We start from the raw sequence: 16,898 nt of genomic DNA, 5'->3' as shown, positions 1-16,898 counted from the left end.
TCGCGTTCGCAGTGAAAACATTACTCAAGCGAATCAATTAGCGATCGTTAACGAGGTTGAATTTTTATTAACGTTATTGTAACGAAACATTGGGGGAAAAATCACTGTTTTCATAATTTTACAATGCTCATGAAGGAACCAAGATTTCGAAACATTCGTGTGTTTTGTTTTATTACATTTTACACAAGTTCAAACAATTCCAAAATCGTGAAATTACGTTTTTTCCTCGGTATGTATTGTTATAATAAAGTTACTAACTTCAATATGATGATCGTTAAGCTTATCTCGTCGATGCGAGAGACCCCCAACGAAAGTTTCCACGTTCCGAGGTATATAACCTTAAAGCAAGTGACCGGCGCATATAAATATATCCACGCACCGGGTAAAATAAATAGCATCAATAATCTACTGCGAACTGTAAAAAAATAAAACCATTTCGAAATCACGTGAAATAATCTGTGCCCATTGTCGAGCAGCTTTTCTGCGTCCGTTTCCCGATTTTCTGGTGACTTTTTGTAAACATTCTTTCGAACGTTTCCCGCGAATCGAGTCAAGATGCGTGCTGAACACATGCCAAAAACAACTGAACGAGCCAATCGATTAGATGCAAATTAAATCTTGTAAGAATGCTCGATAATTTCGCGAAAAAATCGCAGGGATACAAAAAAAAAGAAAAAAGTATCGCTACAAGTAAACATCTGCAAATGTCGATCTAATCCGTGGATTAACGTGCACGCAACACGTAGAGTAATTACGAAGCTGAAGTTAGCAAGGTTAACGTATCAAAATGTTGAAACAAAAAATTACCAATTCGCACCTTTGGAATAACTGAAGAAATTGAATTTATGAAATTCAAGTTTGCTGACGCTATATCAACGGTTTCCTAAATTTCAATTAATCCTGAAGTTGCAAAATAACGAATTTTTCTAAAGATGCCTCATTACAATAACGTTACAAACGTCAGCCTGATGAATAATTATAGCGTTCATAATTCAAAACATTCTGCGACCAATAAGTTACATTTTCCTTAGCGCCTTGCCGATCTTCTTTTATTTTGTCTCTCGTCGCTACGACAAAACAATTGAGAGTCGACAGACAGTGAAGCTAAAGGCGAATAATGTGCATGTGCGTAAAGAGGGGAAGAGTAAGAAGAAAAAAAAACAAAAAAAAAAAAAAACTAGCCGTCCCATCTGTCTCCTTCGGGTCCTTCGATCGTAACATACGTTCGTATCTACATCTATTTTATGATATAGTATATTTAAATTTACAGCCAGCTAGGCCGCTGGCGTTTGGTTTGCTTACTTTAAGATCGTGATGACGTAGCTGATCCTCGCAGCTGAAAGTCTGTCGCGTTGACACTAGTCGCGGTTTAACGCAAGTTTTTACTACACACGCAAACACACACACACAAGTACACGAATGTATCACTTGGTTTTAAATCAGGACAAGCGGAGTTTGTCTTGTATGTCCTCGTTTCTTCTCGCCGCAGCGTCAATTCCAAAAGCATCAATAAAATAACAGCAACAATTAATTATTAAGCGATTGAAAAAACCGGGACACTTTCGCAAACGGTTGTAAAGAAACCGCCTTCAATTGCTCGTGCAGTTTGTCAACCGAAATGATTTTTATCAATTTCTATACTAGCCAGCTAAAACAAATGCACGTATAATGTACACACAGTCACGCTATCGATTCACCGATCGGTCCGAAGAACGGACGGGATGTTTCTTATTTCCCTGTTTATTTCTTAATAAACGCACATTGAACTAAGAAACAAAATCATCGGCGAGCTAATCGCACTCATGTGTTGTTGCACGCACGTATCGGTCGTCGTCGGCTACGCCTGTGCGACAATATTGCCTCGTTTATATTATATTATTTGTTTTTCTACTTTCTTTTCTAGGTATGGCACCTTAACGGCGACCTTCGATACGTTCAACGTGTTTAAATACCGACATTTATATTCACGAGCCGATGTGGGTGTAGTGTATAAGCTGTACGAATGCCGCACTGATCACTTGCGCGAATTCAATGAAATAAAATACTAACCGCATTCACACGCATTCTCGCACACCCATCGCAGATGTTCTCTCGCCGGTGGCTGAGGAGCGACTGACTGACCGAACTCGTTTAGCATCCATACGTACATACGTACGCCTACATGTCAATGTATGTATGCACTTACGGTGTTATACATACACACATGCATACATTCGTCCGACACATGGTATGTCAGTGGAAACTTGCATACAGGGATCAGAATGTACATGATATGAATACCAGATAATCGCTTGCAGTTTAAAATGGAAGCGACTACCCTAAATAATATTAGCATTAGTATTCTGCAATTTGTGCAATGACGGAAACACGATCGAAGGGTTAATTCGATTCAACGCCTCCACGATGATTTTATGAGTACGATTCCCGAACCCCGTAGTTCTATTTTTGAAACATATCTCCAGCACTATCTCTTATACATCCCCGCGTATTTACATTATGTCTGTATTAATATCCCTGTATAATCAATTTTTTCTCCCTCCCCAACATCCGGATTAAACGTATTCAACGCGATGTACGGTGATTGCGTTTATTCGAACTGTAGTTCGAACAGATTTTAAAGAATGAGAAGAAAAAAAAAACTATTTTTAATCAGAGGATATTTTATACTTGCAAAGGTCGGAGTTAACGAGTAACGTCATGTCAATGATTTACGGACAAATGGTAAAGTGCTCGACGAATTATATTGGAACAGAAAGGATTGCGCGCGCAATCTTTTGATCGAACGTTTCATCGGTAAGGTAGAACGCTCGGGCTTAATTTATTCCCTACGTCCGACTAGAATGTAACACTATCAGCCGGTTCGTTCCAGAAGACTCCAATTCATCAATTTACACGCTGCGCGGTAAAAAAAAAAAAAACAAGCGGGAACAAATTTGAATTTAAATATGGCGCCGTATCACAATTTGAACAGTAAAAATTGTAATAAAAATAATAAAAAAAAAAAATAAAAAAAACATGCCAAACAATTAGGAAAATTGATTTTCGGTCAGTGTCTGAGAAGAGAGAAATCTGAGTACAATGTAAACATATAATTACACATGTATAGTATTATAACATACAAGTCGCCAAAAATTCACGTTTTCATTTTATTGTACCAAAAAATTGCATTTTGCTTAATAATTAGTAATTCAATAGTATAATATATTCATCATTTATATTTATTATATATATATATATATATGTATATGTTTCTTTTTTTTTTTTTGCAATTTTATTAATATTTTTATTTATAATAAATATTTGTAATATTAAATTTCATTATAAACGTCGTGTAGCTACGAGAACCCAAAGTAAACGACTTTGTGTATCCACTTTATTTATTCAATGATTAATTAACTTATTCACCTGTGACGAACATTGTTATTAGATCCAGTTAACGGATTTACCAATTGTTTAGCATTTCTTTCTCGAAGAATATTGGAAGAAGAACCTAGATAATATAATAACTTTAAATTCTCTGAACATTATTACCGCAGATCCAAAAGACGAAAAAAAAAAAAAAAATATATGATGCACACAACATCATAACTTCAAACGTTATAAGGCGTCGAAAAATTAATCAGATGTGGGCTCTACGTGCCGTAAACACGACGCAGTATTGCTATGAAGTTTACATACATACATACATACCCAATATCCGTAGTTCAACAATGAGATTACGAATACCATTTGTATCGTTGAATTAATTAATCTTAATATCAATTCTTTTTCGAGTTGGTCTTGCGCGCTGACGCGTACAACATTATTTACGTTCATGCCCCGCTGATTTCTTAGATATTAATCTAGCGGCGTTGATGTACATGTGTAATAATTGAGGTCCTTAAAAATTTGCCCCCCCCCCCTCCTCCCCCATATGTACCTATAAATTAGAACACACGATCATCATCGTGATTGCGTCAATACGATATTGTCCTTAAACGATATTATATAGCATTAAACTACATTAATGTTAGTCATCGATTATTATTATTATTATTATTATTATTGATTATTTTACAAACTCGAAGTTGATAATAAATGAAAAAAGGAAAGTAGAGAAAAAGTTTTCCCGTGCCTTTTTCATTTCTAATCTGTCTTTCGAAGGTTCTTCGTACATTACGTATCACATAATATTATCAATCTCGCGGAAAAATACATTGAGTCGATTATCATTATTACTGTTGTAGTTACTATTATTATTATTATTATTATTATTATTATTATTTGTAATTTTTTCCCCCCAACTGTAGTCGTCACAAATATTATATTGATTGATCAAGCCTTAGAATTTTAGCTATTAACCGCAACTCGTTTCGTTTACAACTCATAAATCAGTAATTATACGTAGATGGTGCGGAACAGTTACATTACAGTCGCTAAATAATTTCAATTTGACCGCCGGCAAATTCTACAAAAATTTTTGAATGTATTATTACGATTATCTCATTTATATTTTATTGTTGCCGACTTTTTTCTTTTTTCTTTTTTTTCCTTACTGTTTTTCCCAACTTCACTCTTGTCATTATTTTTTGTTGCCATTTTTCATTTTCTTTTTCTTTCAGCAACAGAAGTATCGTTATTACATTAAAAAAATATACTTATATCGTATCTATAAATTTTGAATTTTCAAATATGGTTTACCAATTAATTACTCTTTGCCATTGATGTATGACCACAAATATTCAATCGGACGTAATTCCAATCAATTCGCGTCTCTTCGATGGTATATTTGTATTTTATTTTTTTTTTTCTCATCAAGACGAAGGTCAACTATGGAGGCGATACCACACATTCATCACAAGCATGACACTGTGAGGTCAGATTTTTTTTCTTTTTGCAAATAGTGACGCTGTGGCCATTCAAAAATGAGCATATACAAATATATTATTTTATATCGTTCCAAATACAATGGAAGTTTGAATTGTCGCTAGTTCAATGTTTGGTCGACAAAACGATAGGACTGAATTTGAAGAGGTGGTATATCAATCCAGCTTCGGAGGCTACGATACATACATGCGTCACAATCAATTACATAAAAATCGAATGATTTATTTATATTTCAATAGTTAAACATGATTAAAGTAAAAATGAATATACATCTAATGCCACAACATGTACAAGTTGCGTAATCGAATCGAATATCGTTTTAAAAATAGACAAGTCAAAGAAATGTAATTAATTGGTACTATGATAAGTTTTTCGTGAGAGTAATTTATATTTATAACCATTCGCTTGCTGCAGTAACAATGACTGATGAATTATAGTTAATATATATAGGTATGTGTAACAACATTTTTGTGCAAATTAGTTTGAACGTATTGTTTTTTTTTTTTTTTTTTTTTTTTTTTTTTTTTTTTTTTTTTTTTTTTTTTAACTCTCTTCTTCCAATTCCACCATATATGTAATCCACAAGTATGTTTAAAAACACGGCTATTCCAAACAGTTGTTAACAAATACGGATCGTAATATGAATCATACAATGGTTAGCTATATTGGTAAATGCTACAGCAACAAGAAAATGAATAAATGTACAATTAATTAATAGCTGAGAAACGTGGAGATAAATTTCAAAACCTAACTATCGACCTTATTTCTATGTTAAAAATGATTATGACTCATTATTGTTATCCTTTGATTCCATTATACGTAGGTATGCACCTAGACAGTTATTATAACAGCGCAGCTAATGAGGAAAGCAAAAACCGTTGTACCTTTTTCTTTCTTTTTTTTTTTTTTATTAATCTGATACCTCGTATGTGATTTTTTTTCCAATAGATAATAAATGTGTATATACATTAATCAAACTACGCTGCAAATGAGATCTATTTGAGATCTACGAATATGATCTTACTTTGCCATATTTTTATAACCGCAGAAATCAATTACAAATTTGAAGAATTAATAATATCAACAATAATGATAACAATAACATTAACAACAATGAGAACAGCTAAATGTATTCGTAATTATATCCACCAATGTAATTTCCAAATAATGAAATTTCTCCTTTTTCAACCAAACGATCAACTTTACTTGAAATAACGTGAAATTTTGTCTAGTTTTGCAGCAAACCTAATTGGATTTTTTTTTTTTTTTTAATCTAATTCCACTGCAAATCCGTTACTTGAGGATAATATACTCGTTTTATTTGTCATTCTTCAAGCCATTTTGCTGGCATAAGACAAAGTTTGCGCCTTGAATAAACGACAACTAAGAGTTGTAGATAATTTTACGCAAACACTATGGATGATGAGCGTTGCGTTGAGATAAGGAAACAATGGAGGAAGATGGAAGAAAAACTGAATACGTTAGAAAATAATTACCCGTCGTTACTGTTATTGTTGTTATTGCTTTGTTTATCAGCGAGGAAAAACATGATAAAAAAAATAGACAGAATAACATTGTCTAATTTTTCGAGTGTAAGATATGATTGGGAAAAATGAAGTTAAAGTTGGACAAAAAAGTTAAGCAAACAGTGCGGTTCGTATTTTTCAAGTGATGTCTATTCTTGTTCTGTAACTGCTTGTAGATGAACATTTAGGTGAAGATTAAGGAAGTATATCACCTGAGACTTGGAGAAACTGCGCTTTTAGTATATAAAAGTTAAACAAGAAAGTAAGAAAAAGTTAATCTTTCAAACTTCAATAATTATATAATTGTCCATCGAATTTATAAGAATATTCAACAATAAGAATTTTTTTCCACAGTTAAGAATTGACGGTTCAAAGCATTTTTTTTCATTGATGAAGGAAAATGCTTGTTTTTTGTATAAAATTAAGCTCATTGATAATAAGCTGTACAGGTATATAATATTTCACAAGGTATTTGAGCCAATTTCATAACTTAAGTAGGTATACTAATTTCATGCATAATTTTTCCATTTGATGTTTAATAATATAAATATATTTACGTAAAATGACTGACAACAAACGCGAATCAGTGTTCTTTGCTTTCTTTCAACTTCTTTTCTAAATTCTTCTGTAGTACGAGTATGTCTAGCTTTAATAGTCGTTATGTACATACATAAACCTATAACAATTAAAAAGTAAAAGAAGCAGAAGAATAAATGATAATTATTAACCGTCTGAATTTTACTATCAATAATATAAAGAAAGTAGATACAGAATGAATATTTTCGCAGTAATGAAAAATTGGATATAAAAATTCGATTGATGATTACAGTGCCGCATCAAAAAAGTGTCTCTGCTAAAACCTGAAAGAAGAAAACTATCGTCGTCTTATCTGGGTGGAGCAATACAAATGCATTATTCAGAAAAACATGACGCAACAAATGGTTTGGCGATCATTTACTTTTTTCAGATATATCATTTGACTGTCAGGTCAAAGAAAAAATGATTTAAAACGATGCCGACAATCCCTCAGGGTTACTCTCTGAGATTCAATTTTTGTTTATTTTTTTCAGGATTTTTAAACCACCTCAGTGGCTCGATATCCCTTTTTTCGGATTCTAACAAGACACACCCTTTCTGCACAATAGTTACGAAACCTGCCCAGAGTTACTTTAAGATACAAAATGTCAGTTGATAACATCGACACTGTTCTCATCAAAATTATCCAGGTCCACATCCATATTATTAGAATGAAGCGTGACGAACGATCCTTCGCTGCTGCTGTTTTCATCGGTTCTTTGAAGGCAGCACAGGGTAAAATTGTCTTCAATGGAAGATCTAGTTGCTTTCGGCACCGCTGATTCAGTTGCGATATCTTCGTTCGGATGACGTTTGCAGTTAGTTTTAAATCCCGGCTGTGCATCGTCGCTGCATTGCGTCCTGCGATTGAAATTTTTCAGGAACCTTGATGAGGATTAGGATGGATGACATAGGATCTTCAAAATGACTTTGGGAGTTCGGATGTGGATTTTTTTTTATCAGGATTAGTCCACAGGTTTTCAAAAATACGATGCATAAAAAGTAATTGAATTTCATTTCGAAAATTTGATTAGTCTCTTCTTAAACATACATATATATACGTAGTATATGTATATGTTTATTTTTCATTTTCTCATCAGCAAAAATATTAATTACCATTTACTCTTATCAGTGATGTGAACAGTGATGAACGTGAGTGACAAATAATAATCTTTACAAATGTGTGTTTCTTTTTACCGTTTTCTATTGTGGGTATCTTAAAACTCGAGCGCGAATAAAAAACATAAGGGGGAAATGAATGTGTTAAAAATAAAAAAAAAAAAAAAATTAAAAAAAAATAAATAAATAAAAAAAAAAAAAAGATGGGGAAAACAATAAGAACAATAAATCTAACACTATCGTAGAATAATATAAAGCGCGATCGTCTGAGGTTGACGTTAATTAGTGAATAAACGCGACGATGACCATCATCGATGATTTGCAAACGCAAGTTCAATAAATAACGAGTGATCCTCTACGATGTACCATCATTCATGCCATTGTCATTAACGATATCATTATCATCATTGTCACCGTCACAATCGTTGATGAATTCCACATTGTGGAAGATTAATTAGATGACGAATAACGAATGTGTGTAGATAAATATAAGATCAAAAAATTAAGCACTTCATGTTTTCTAAACAAAATATCATTGATGTTGTTTTTCCTGGACTTTAAGAGTAAGGATATGGGTACGGATGATAAGATATTTGGTTACAACTCCATGTCCTGCGCCTCATCTTCGCTAAAGTCACTCATCGACGATTCGCTGTCAGACGAAACACCATTTCCTGTACCCCCATTTTCTTGATCTCGTAATGCTTCCTCTGTTGCGTATTTCCTAACGTAATCTGTGAGCCAAGAAATAGGCATTTTCATGAAAATTCAATATATATGCAAATGTATGTGTATAGGTTTTCTTTATTGCTAATTGCTTTCCGTCTTACCGGCTACTTTTTTCTTGTATTCTTCAGGTTTATGAAGGTACATGGCGGCTGCGTCTCCATTCAATGGATCAATTGGATTGGGGTACGTTAAAAGTTGAGGTAAAAACGATTCGAAAATATTTGACAAATCTGTAAAAAAGTGAAAAAATAAAAACAATGCATAATTATTCGGATTATGCTTATCTTGGTGTTTTTTAATTCACCCTTTTGCGAACTTTGAAGCTCTATACACGGTGTGGATGAAGTAACCGAATCATTTCGTTTCAAAAATATTCCCAGGACTTTTGAAAACTTTTTTTTAGAAAACATGATGCATAGAACTGTCTAATAATTATAGAGTAAGTAGTAGAGTAAGTAATCAGTAGAGTAGACAGCGAATAAGTAAGCGATAAATTTGTTGCGATAAATTTTAAAATTACGAAAGCATCGAAAAAATTTCACATCATTTGGCTACGAAATATCTCGACCTATTTTATCGTCCAAAAACAGATTTTAAAGTTACGGTCTAAATGTCGAGCGCGAAAAAGAGTCTAGAATAAAAATAGCGATAATTTTTATCTAACCGTCAATAAATGTTCCGTCTTTTATCCAATATCTTGGAATACTTGAAAATAGTTAATTTCTTACCGTACAAGGCAGTCCATGCCTGGTTAATAACGTCGAGACAAACGGTGCCCGAGACTTCATCGATGTTGGGATGATACACTTTGTTCATGAACCCGATTGACGGGGATTTGAATGGATAATGTTCCGGCAGATGAACTCTGACCTTCCATATTCCGCCTTCGTACGGCGCTGAAATACGAAGCAAAAAAATTAAAATTATCGATCGATTAATTTCCGAATAGTTTTTATTTTTCAAAAACATCGGTATGAGTTCGACGAAACAAATCCGTAACGAAAATTGCTGCGAATGCAGACGCTAGCCTGCAAGAACATTGCGAGCAGTGTAATAAGTCAAGGCAAAGAAGTTTGTCAGTGTTTATTTTAAAACTCGTCAGCAGAGAACCATGGCCAAGGCCCAGATCGCAGAGAAGCGTTTACACATGTATGTATGCGTACGTTTAATCGTTGACGGGGACATATCGGTGTTCGAAATTTGAATTTAAAGACCGCGCATGCGGGTCACGTTCGTTCGTTACAGTTCGTAAATTTCCACAAGAACCTTCTTCGATCTTTAGAGTTATATGATAAATCAATCGAGTCCGTCTATGCGAATATGATATGTAGACAGTAATACGTATGTCTGTATAATGTTTGTGTATGTAGAAAAAGTGTGCGTAATAAAATTCGTTTCATCGACTCATTCCTAACGGTTAGAAAAAATTCTTGTTACATATATTTCTTTACTTCAAGTTTACACCTTTTTCCGGGTAGTCCAGTTGAAACGTTTCAAATTGTAATTTTTCCACACCACTGTTTTCTTTTTCCAATCGTTGAGAGGGTCATTGTTAGCGTAAATCAAGAATTTCTATCGGCTTCTGCAGTAGCTTTGACCGCCATCTTGAATTTATTGATAAATTTGTTTTTGTCTAATAATTCACCAATTTTCAACTGTTGACTAATTGATTATGACTAAACTTGTAGAAAATATGATTCTCGACAACATTGGTAATAACAATTTTTTATATGCAATGGACATTTTCCGACCTAAACCATAAATTCGAGATGGCGTCCGAAGCTGCAGCTTCAGAATTCGGTCGAAATTCTGAATTTTGACTACGAATGACCCCCCCGAAGATTAGAAAAAGGAAATAGCGGTATCGAAAACTTGCAATTTCAGGTTTTCTTATTGATTTTTTTTTACACATACCAACCGGGCTCTACACCTTTTTCTGAGGCCGTACGGCACAAACACGCCACGGTCTGCGACGTCCTCAGAGAGTATTTTTCGAAACTTATTTTAGGAACTGCATGGTTGTAAACGTAACGCAATTACACGTATACGCATACATACATAATATACAGATTAAACACGTTTTCGAGAATATTTTTTATTTCTATGCGTTTCTCTTTATTTTTCTGAATATAAATTATTTATTCTACGTGAATATGTAAGTATTTTTTAATCGAATATTTCACGTTCCTGCACACCAAGCAACGCCGCGTTACACATCAGACAACAAATAATTTCCATTTCACGCTCGATGACAAATCCGCATATTTCATCGCCTTTCATCTTTCGATGTTTAGCTTTTGTATAATATATTCAACAAAGTATGTACCTACATATAAACTAGCGCCGTATGCAGCCGACATCTTTTCAATTATTGTTATATAAAATACCATGTGTGAAAGTTAAACATTCCACATTGCATCACTTTATTTATATGACCTCAGTTTTGTTTATTTATTTATTCCCGTTTTTCTTTTCCATTTCGTCTTGTATATAACATCTTACTGTAGTATAAACCTTTATCATACTTACTTCCTCTCGGACCGTAGAATTTCACCGAAAATTCGTTGAGACCGCCCAATATCGTCACTTCGTGTTTACTTTCGATTCTGATTACGTATTAAATATTCGAAATAAGGAAAAGTACCAATTATCCAATCAACATCATGGTAGGTATGAGTATAATATTGGCGCAGAATGATCGATTCATCTCTACATCTGTTCATTACTTTTCTCTTATACACAGAGAGACACCGCGAGTGGCTTTGCGGGGCGTATGGGTAATTATACAATGTTATAAATTATAGCAAACCTTGACCCGCGGCAGCGCGGGGGTCACATCGAATTGATATACGTTTGTGAAAATGAAAAACTTGAGCGTTTCTCAAACTCAGAATGACGATATCTTTCCGATGGGTATAGCGTATAAATAATGATTGATGATGTGAGTGCGAAAAGGGTGGACAGGAAGACAAGCGGGGTGAATTATTATATATTTTCTTTGCCAACTCCGAAACCATCGAATTATCGATTCATTTTTCACCGGAAACTAAACTCGCGATTTTAACATTTGATTCTGTGAGTCAAAATATGTTTATACATATAAAGCTTGAAGAAAAAACGGAAAGTAAAATAATAAAATATTTTCCCGGAAGTATGAAAAACTCTCTTGTCTCATTGTTTTAGCCGTTATTTTAAAAATCGCGTACCGCAGGATGGCGATAAAGAAGTGTTGACGTATAATAGTTCAGGGTATATAACACGTCGTGTAGTTATCACGTGTATAATATACATGCGTACGTGTATACCGTAAAAGTTATTCGAAAAAAAAAAAAAACGTAAGTTCGGTTTATTGATTTAAAATTGCCAAATGACATGATACGTTACATGTTTGTACACATTGCGACTGTTTGCCTATTTCTGTAATAATTATACTAAACATAACACGGTTGAACTGCATGTACGCGAGGTGTTGATAATTGAAAGAAGAAAATAAATAATTCAATGAATAAATAAGAACTGTTAAATCTGCCGCAGACATCACCGCACGCATTATGCAAGAGAAGTGTTGTTATGTTTCGTTTTTTGCTACCTCGCGGAACTAGCATAAGTCGTGCCCCATCCAAAATCGAGGTAACTGGCTTGAAGAACAGGCAGAGAAAACGATTCGACGTGTAAAATTGTAGAACCGTTATTGATCTTTGCGGAGCGAGAAACCTGCACGTTGAAGCATACCCCGAATATATAAGAGCGAAAACAGAAAGAAGGATAAAAAATAAAAAAATAAAAAACCCAAGAAAGACGACAAGAAGAGAAAATAAAATGGAATAAAGTAATAATAATAACAACAATAATGATAACCGAACACATTATATGGCGATGAATGTGCAGAGGGTCGACGAACGAGGGTGGAAGTGGGAGAAGGAGGGAAAAGCGGGGGCAGAGACTTCGTAAACAGAAGGCATATATAAACATATACATATGATATAGCTTAGAGTGCAGAGAAAACTGTGGAAAGAAGCTAACGAAAATCTCCGTTCCGTTAGACAAAGTGCTAAAACAACTACGACGACGACGGCGAATTGATTCTTTCAGTCGTAGTGGTAAGTATTCTTACCACCTATTTTACATCCATTTTTTGTATATTTAGAGAAATTTGAAAACATGTTTCTTTGCGGTTTTTTACTATTTCTAATAGTATACCAATAGGTTTTCAATTCTCGAGAGTAATTATTGCGACACAATGTAAGTTATTATTATTAAAAACAGATTGATTGAAAAAAATATTGAAAACTGAAGGAATAATTGATTTCTAAGAAACATCCTTCTACACATATACATGTTTAACATAAAGTATAAGATTTGGGGTCGCTAATTACGAATCTGTAATTGTATTAAAAGATTCAAAATGGCGGATCCAGTATGGCGGACGAAAATTTCAAACTCAATCGAATCCGGAGAAAAAAAACTCTGTCCCGGGGTTTTTCGAGTCGCTAATTACGAATGTGAAACCAGATTTCGAAAATTCAGTACCACGAATCTAATCAGCGACCCCGAAAACTCCTGCATAGTTTTTTGAACTGGATTCTGTCAAATTTCAAATTTTAGGCCGCCATATTGGCTCCGCCATCTTGAATTTGTGAAATCTAATTTCAGATTCGTAATCAGCGATCCCAAAAACATATAATACTGTCTTGTTACAAATGTTGACTCGGCACAATAATCTGTAACTCCAAGGGTTAATATGCCGTCTTCCTTTTAGCGCGCGTTATATTTATTATGTACATTCTAGCCGCTCAATCAGCTGTTTAAGAACAGCTGTATGACCGTATAATATCATCTACCTGAACATATATACATACATACATACACTCTGCATTCGTGTTACGAGATGGGTAAAAGCGCAGCCGCCAGTTTCGCGAACAGTAGTGAAAGAGAGAAAAAAAAAACTGAGAATCGATTTCAAAATGGCAGAGAGCAAAGCAAAAAGTGATAGAATGACGAAACAAACAGAATGAAGACTATCGAGAAAACATGGTTTGGCGGAAAAGGTTGAAAATAAAATGAAAGTTGAATCGCTCGCGTAGAATTGGAAATGAGAAAACTTTCAATAGGCTAGAGAACGGGGGAAAAGAGAAAGTTTTTAGAATACGCAAGAAAAAGAGAAAAAAAAAAGAAACAAGGATTTTAAAAACTATCTGCAAATTGTAAAAATTATGCATCCTGCAAGAAATTACGTCGAATTTGTGTTTTCTTATTCTCACTACTCTCGATTTTCTGACCTCTGAAGTGATAAAAATTTTTAAACGCGTGCACGTACAAGAGGCACGTATTATACATGTTCGTGTGTACAGCAATCAGCTGGTTGTTAAAAACAGCTGTGCGGTAGACGGAGAAAGACAGAAAAGGAGGGATGGAGAACTAGCGACGGCGTTGAGGAGGGGATGCACCAGGGGCGTAACAACTGGGGCCCCCTAATATCGACGGGCATGTAAACTGGTTAGGAAACATGAGTGAATGATGATGAAATTGGAGAAAATTTTGAACGAAATTACACGCATTGAAAACGAAGACGATTAGAAAGGAAGGACGATGGTGATTGGAAGTATGAAAGGATATACGAGAGGTCGGAGCATGGTTAAAATGAATAATTTATTTTACACATAGGTATTATGTATGTATGCATGTGTGAAGGTACGTGGATGCATGCGGATGGACGCGTTACTGACGAAACGTCGAATGAATGACTTATCGGATTCTCTAACAACGTCTGGTGTATCGCAATTTATAACACGTGTGTCAATAATAATTATTATTTTCTACAGTATGTTACATATTATGCATCATGTATACTGGCAATGTTTTATGAGTCAAGGATACAATTTGATGACATCGGTGTCCATACGTCGTTTTCCAGCGCTTGGTGACGACATGTTTCTTGTTTAATAGTGACAACAACAACAACAACAACGACGACAACCAAAACACGAAGGGAAAAAAAATGTACTAAAATAAATAGAAATTAAAATATAAATAAATAAATATCCAAAACTTCTATCGTATCGGTAGATCGGCTTGCCGATCGAGTGCTGGGTCTGCTTATGTGACAGCGACGATGACGGTAAACACGATCGGGGGGATTATATTTCTCCTCCAGTCTGTTCGGCGTAACATTAACACTGTCTACACGATTAGACGGATAAAAAGAAATATATTCTTTAGGTATTTTTCACCTCCACTACTGTTAGCAATATTTCAATAATCAGGTTGGACAGATTTTCCAGAAACCCGCAGCAGCACACTGAACTTTAGGTTATTTCACTTATTTTTATTCTTCACGTTGTTCCGAACTGTCATTGACGTTGTAAATTTGTGAATTGTTATAATCCGAGCACACTGAATCACACTTTGGTGGACAATTGATCACCCTCTCGTCGTTTAATTAACTAAGGTAGGACGACCTGGTTTGATGAAATCATGAAATTGCAGCAGACCTTGCGGTCATCACAACTTTATACACATGGGCGGTCGGTTCTACGAGTGGGCGAAGAAGTGGGGGGGGGGGATGTGAAGTAAGGCGGGGAGGAGGAGAAATAAGGAGTATAAAAACACGTCGCGACGCAGAAGCCAAGTAGATAAGAGAGAAGAATGATTAAAATTGAGAAGTGGAATTAAAGCAAAGAAAATTAAAGATGACGAAGCGACTAGGGGAAAACGATCGACAATGCAAGTAAATTCACGCAGGGTGATCCGCTGATTGTGAGCGAGAAAAGGATAGATAGACGGAGAAAGAGGGAGACAAAGAATCGAGCAGCTGCGTAGCCAGAAACAAAACACGTCCGAGTTTCATGTGTAATTCATGTGTGGGTAGAGTTAGTTAATGTATGTATACATCAAATGTATGCACGCGTATATTTTAAAACCTATGCGTATCCAGAGGATACCAACAGCGATTGAGATTCGTTGACGTTCCTTTGTTGTCGCGTTATGTATACCTCACTATCTATACTATTTATCGGAAAGAAGATATGTGTACGTGATTTTTTTCTTTCTTGTTTTTTTTTGTGTGAAAAGAAAACACTATCGAAGAAAGAAGCGATCTCCCTTACCGACAACGAGATCCACGTAATTATCGAAGTGGCTAGCCAGCTAGCTGGCCTAGGTTATTGAAAAAACCGTCAGTCCGCACGTAGCGTAAAACCGAACGATTCCTCTTTGTCACCAAACTCCACTGCAGCCCTCACAGGAGAACGACGAGTTTACGCTAATGCTAGATAATCATTTCGACGAGGATTGATTGGTGGGCTGATTTTCTTTAACCCGACGTACGTACGGTGTACGTTCGTATGTATGTTACACACGATGCACGACGACGACGCGACGATCTATGCATACACATATACGCGCTCCGTTTTTCCCTTAGTTATTATGTATACAGGCGAGGTTCTTTAAAATTCGCTACGGGCTCTTTATTATGCCTTCCCGACCCTGTTCGATTTCAACACAATTTTACTGCACTTCGAACCTGTTCTTCTTATTTTCTTTCTAGTTCTCCTGTCGCACATATACCATATTCCAGAACTCTACTACAGTTTTCTCATCGTTTTCGCTCTCACACTCGCACTCCGCGACCTGTCAGCCCTCTGACTTGGCGCATCTGACTGACTGTTTCACCTAGTATCCCACCGCCGCGCGCCTCCATCCCTCTCCAAATCGACGGGGTCGTGTAGCTCTTTGTCGCGCGAACACGCTGCGCACTCCTACGTTGATATAGGTATGTATCCATGCAGTATCGTGGGCTGCTTGCTACCACACACACAAACACACGCACACCATCCACAGATTGCATGTATCTGTCTTTTTACTCTCTGCTCTCTTCTAAACTTGTTTTGAAAGGTGGCGCCAGCAGCTGCCAGCAGGTGGGAAGGAATTCTCCACCTTAGAGCATATACTACTGGAGAGAGCTGATCATCCCATCGATCTCGCGAAAAATACAGCGGAAGTAATGAGAGATAGATATATACTAGGGCGTGTGTAGGGTTACTCTGTGTCTCTCACTCTGCTTTTGATTGGCATAGAGAAAAC

The 16,898-nt window shown here is 35.5% G+C and overlaps 2 protein-coding genes across 4 annotated transcripts in view; both read right to left on the bottom strand.

Moving 5' to 3' along the window:
• Positions 1-2,112, bottom strand: part of LOC124304355 (inositol 1,4,5-trisphosphate receptor) — a 30,067-nt gene extending 27,955 nt beyond the window's left edge. For both annotated transcript variants that reach the window (XM_046762439.1, XM_046762440.1), the window contains exon 1: positions 1,303-2,112. The gene's annotated coding sequence lies outside the window, so the exon portion shown is untranslated. The remainder of the gene's footprint in view (positions 1-1,302) is intronic.
• A 2,955-nt stretch (positions 2,113-5,067) lies between these two features.
• Positions 5,068-16,485, bottom strand: LOC124304530 (ubiquitin-conjugating enzyme E2 H). Of its 2 annotated transcripts, none has more exons than XM_046762900.1 (6): positions 15,923-16,485; positions 14,694-15,274; positions 11,346-11,422; positions 9,545-9,712; positions 8,918-9,046; positions 5,068-8,821 (listed from the first exon to the last, which is right to left on the bottom strand). In XM_046762900.1, the coding sequence occupies exons 2-6, from the start codon at positions 14,744-14,746 to the stop codon at positions 8,685-8,687; spliced, it is 564 nt and encodes a 187-aa protein (XP_046618856.1). In that variant the 5' UTR covers positions 14,747-15,274; positions 15,923-16,485; the 3' UTR covers positions 5,068-8,684. The 2 variants fall into 2 exon arrangements, with proteins under 2 accessions (XP_046618856.1, XP_046618857.1); XM_046762901.1 differs by lacking the exon at positions 15,923-16,485 and adding an exon at positions 15,762-15,916.
• Positions 16,486-16,898: the final 413 nt, after the last annotated feature.

Source organism: Neodiprion virginianus, chromosome 5, assembly GCF_021901495.1.
Source record: "Neodiprion virginianus isolate iyNeoVirg1 chromosome 5, iyNeoVirg1.1, whole genome shotgun sequence".
Taxonomy (NCBI): domain Eukaryota; kingdom Metazoa; phylum Arthropoda; class Insecta; order Hymenoptera; family Diprionidae; genus Neodiprion; species Neodiprion virginianus.
Note: the sequence above shows the minus strand (reverse complement) of the source record. Positions and strands in the feature narration are given on the sequence as shown.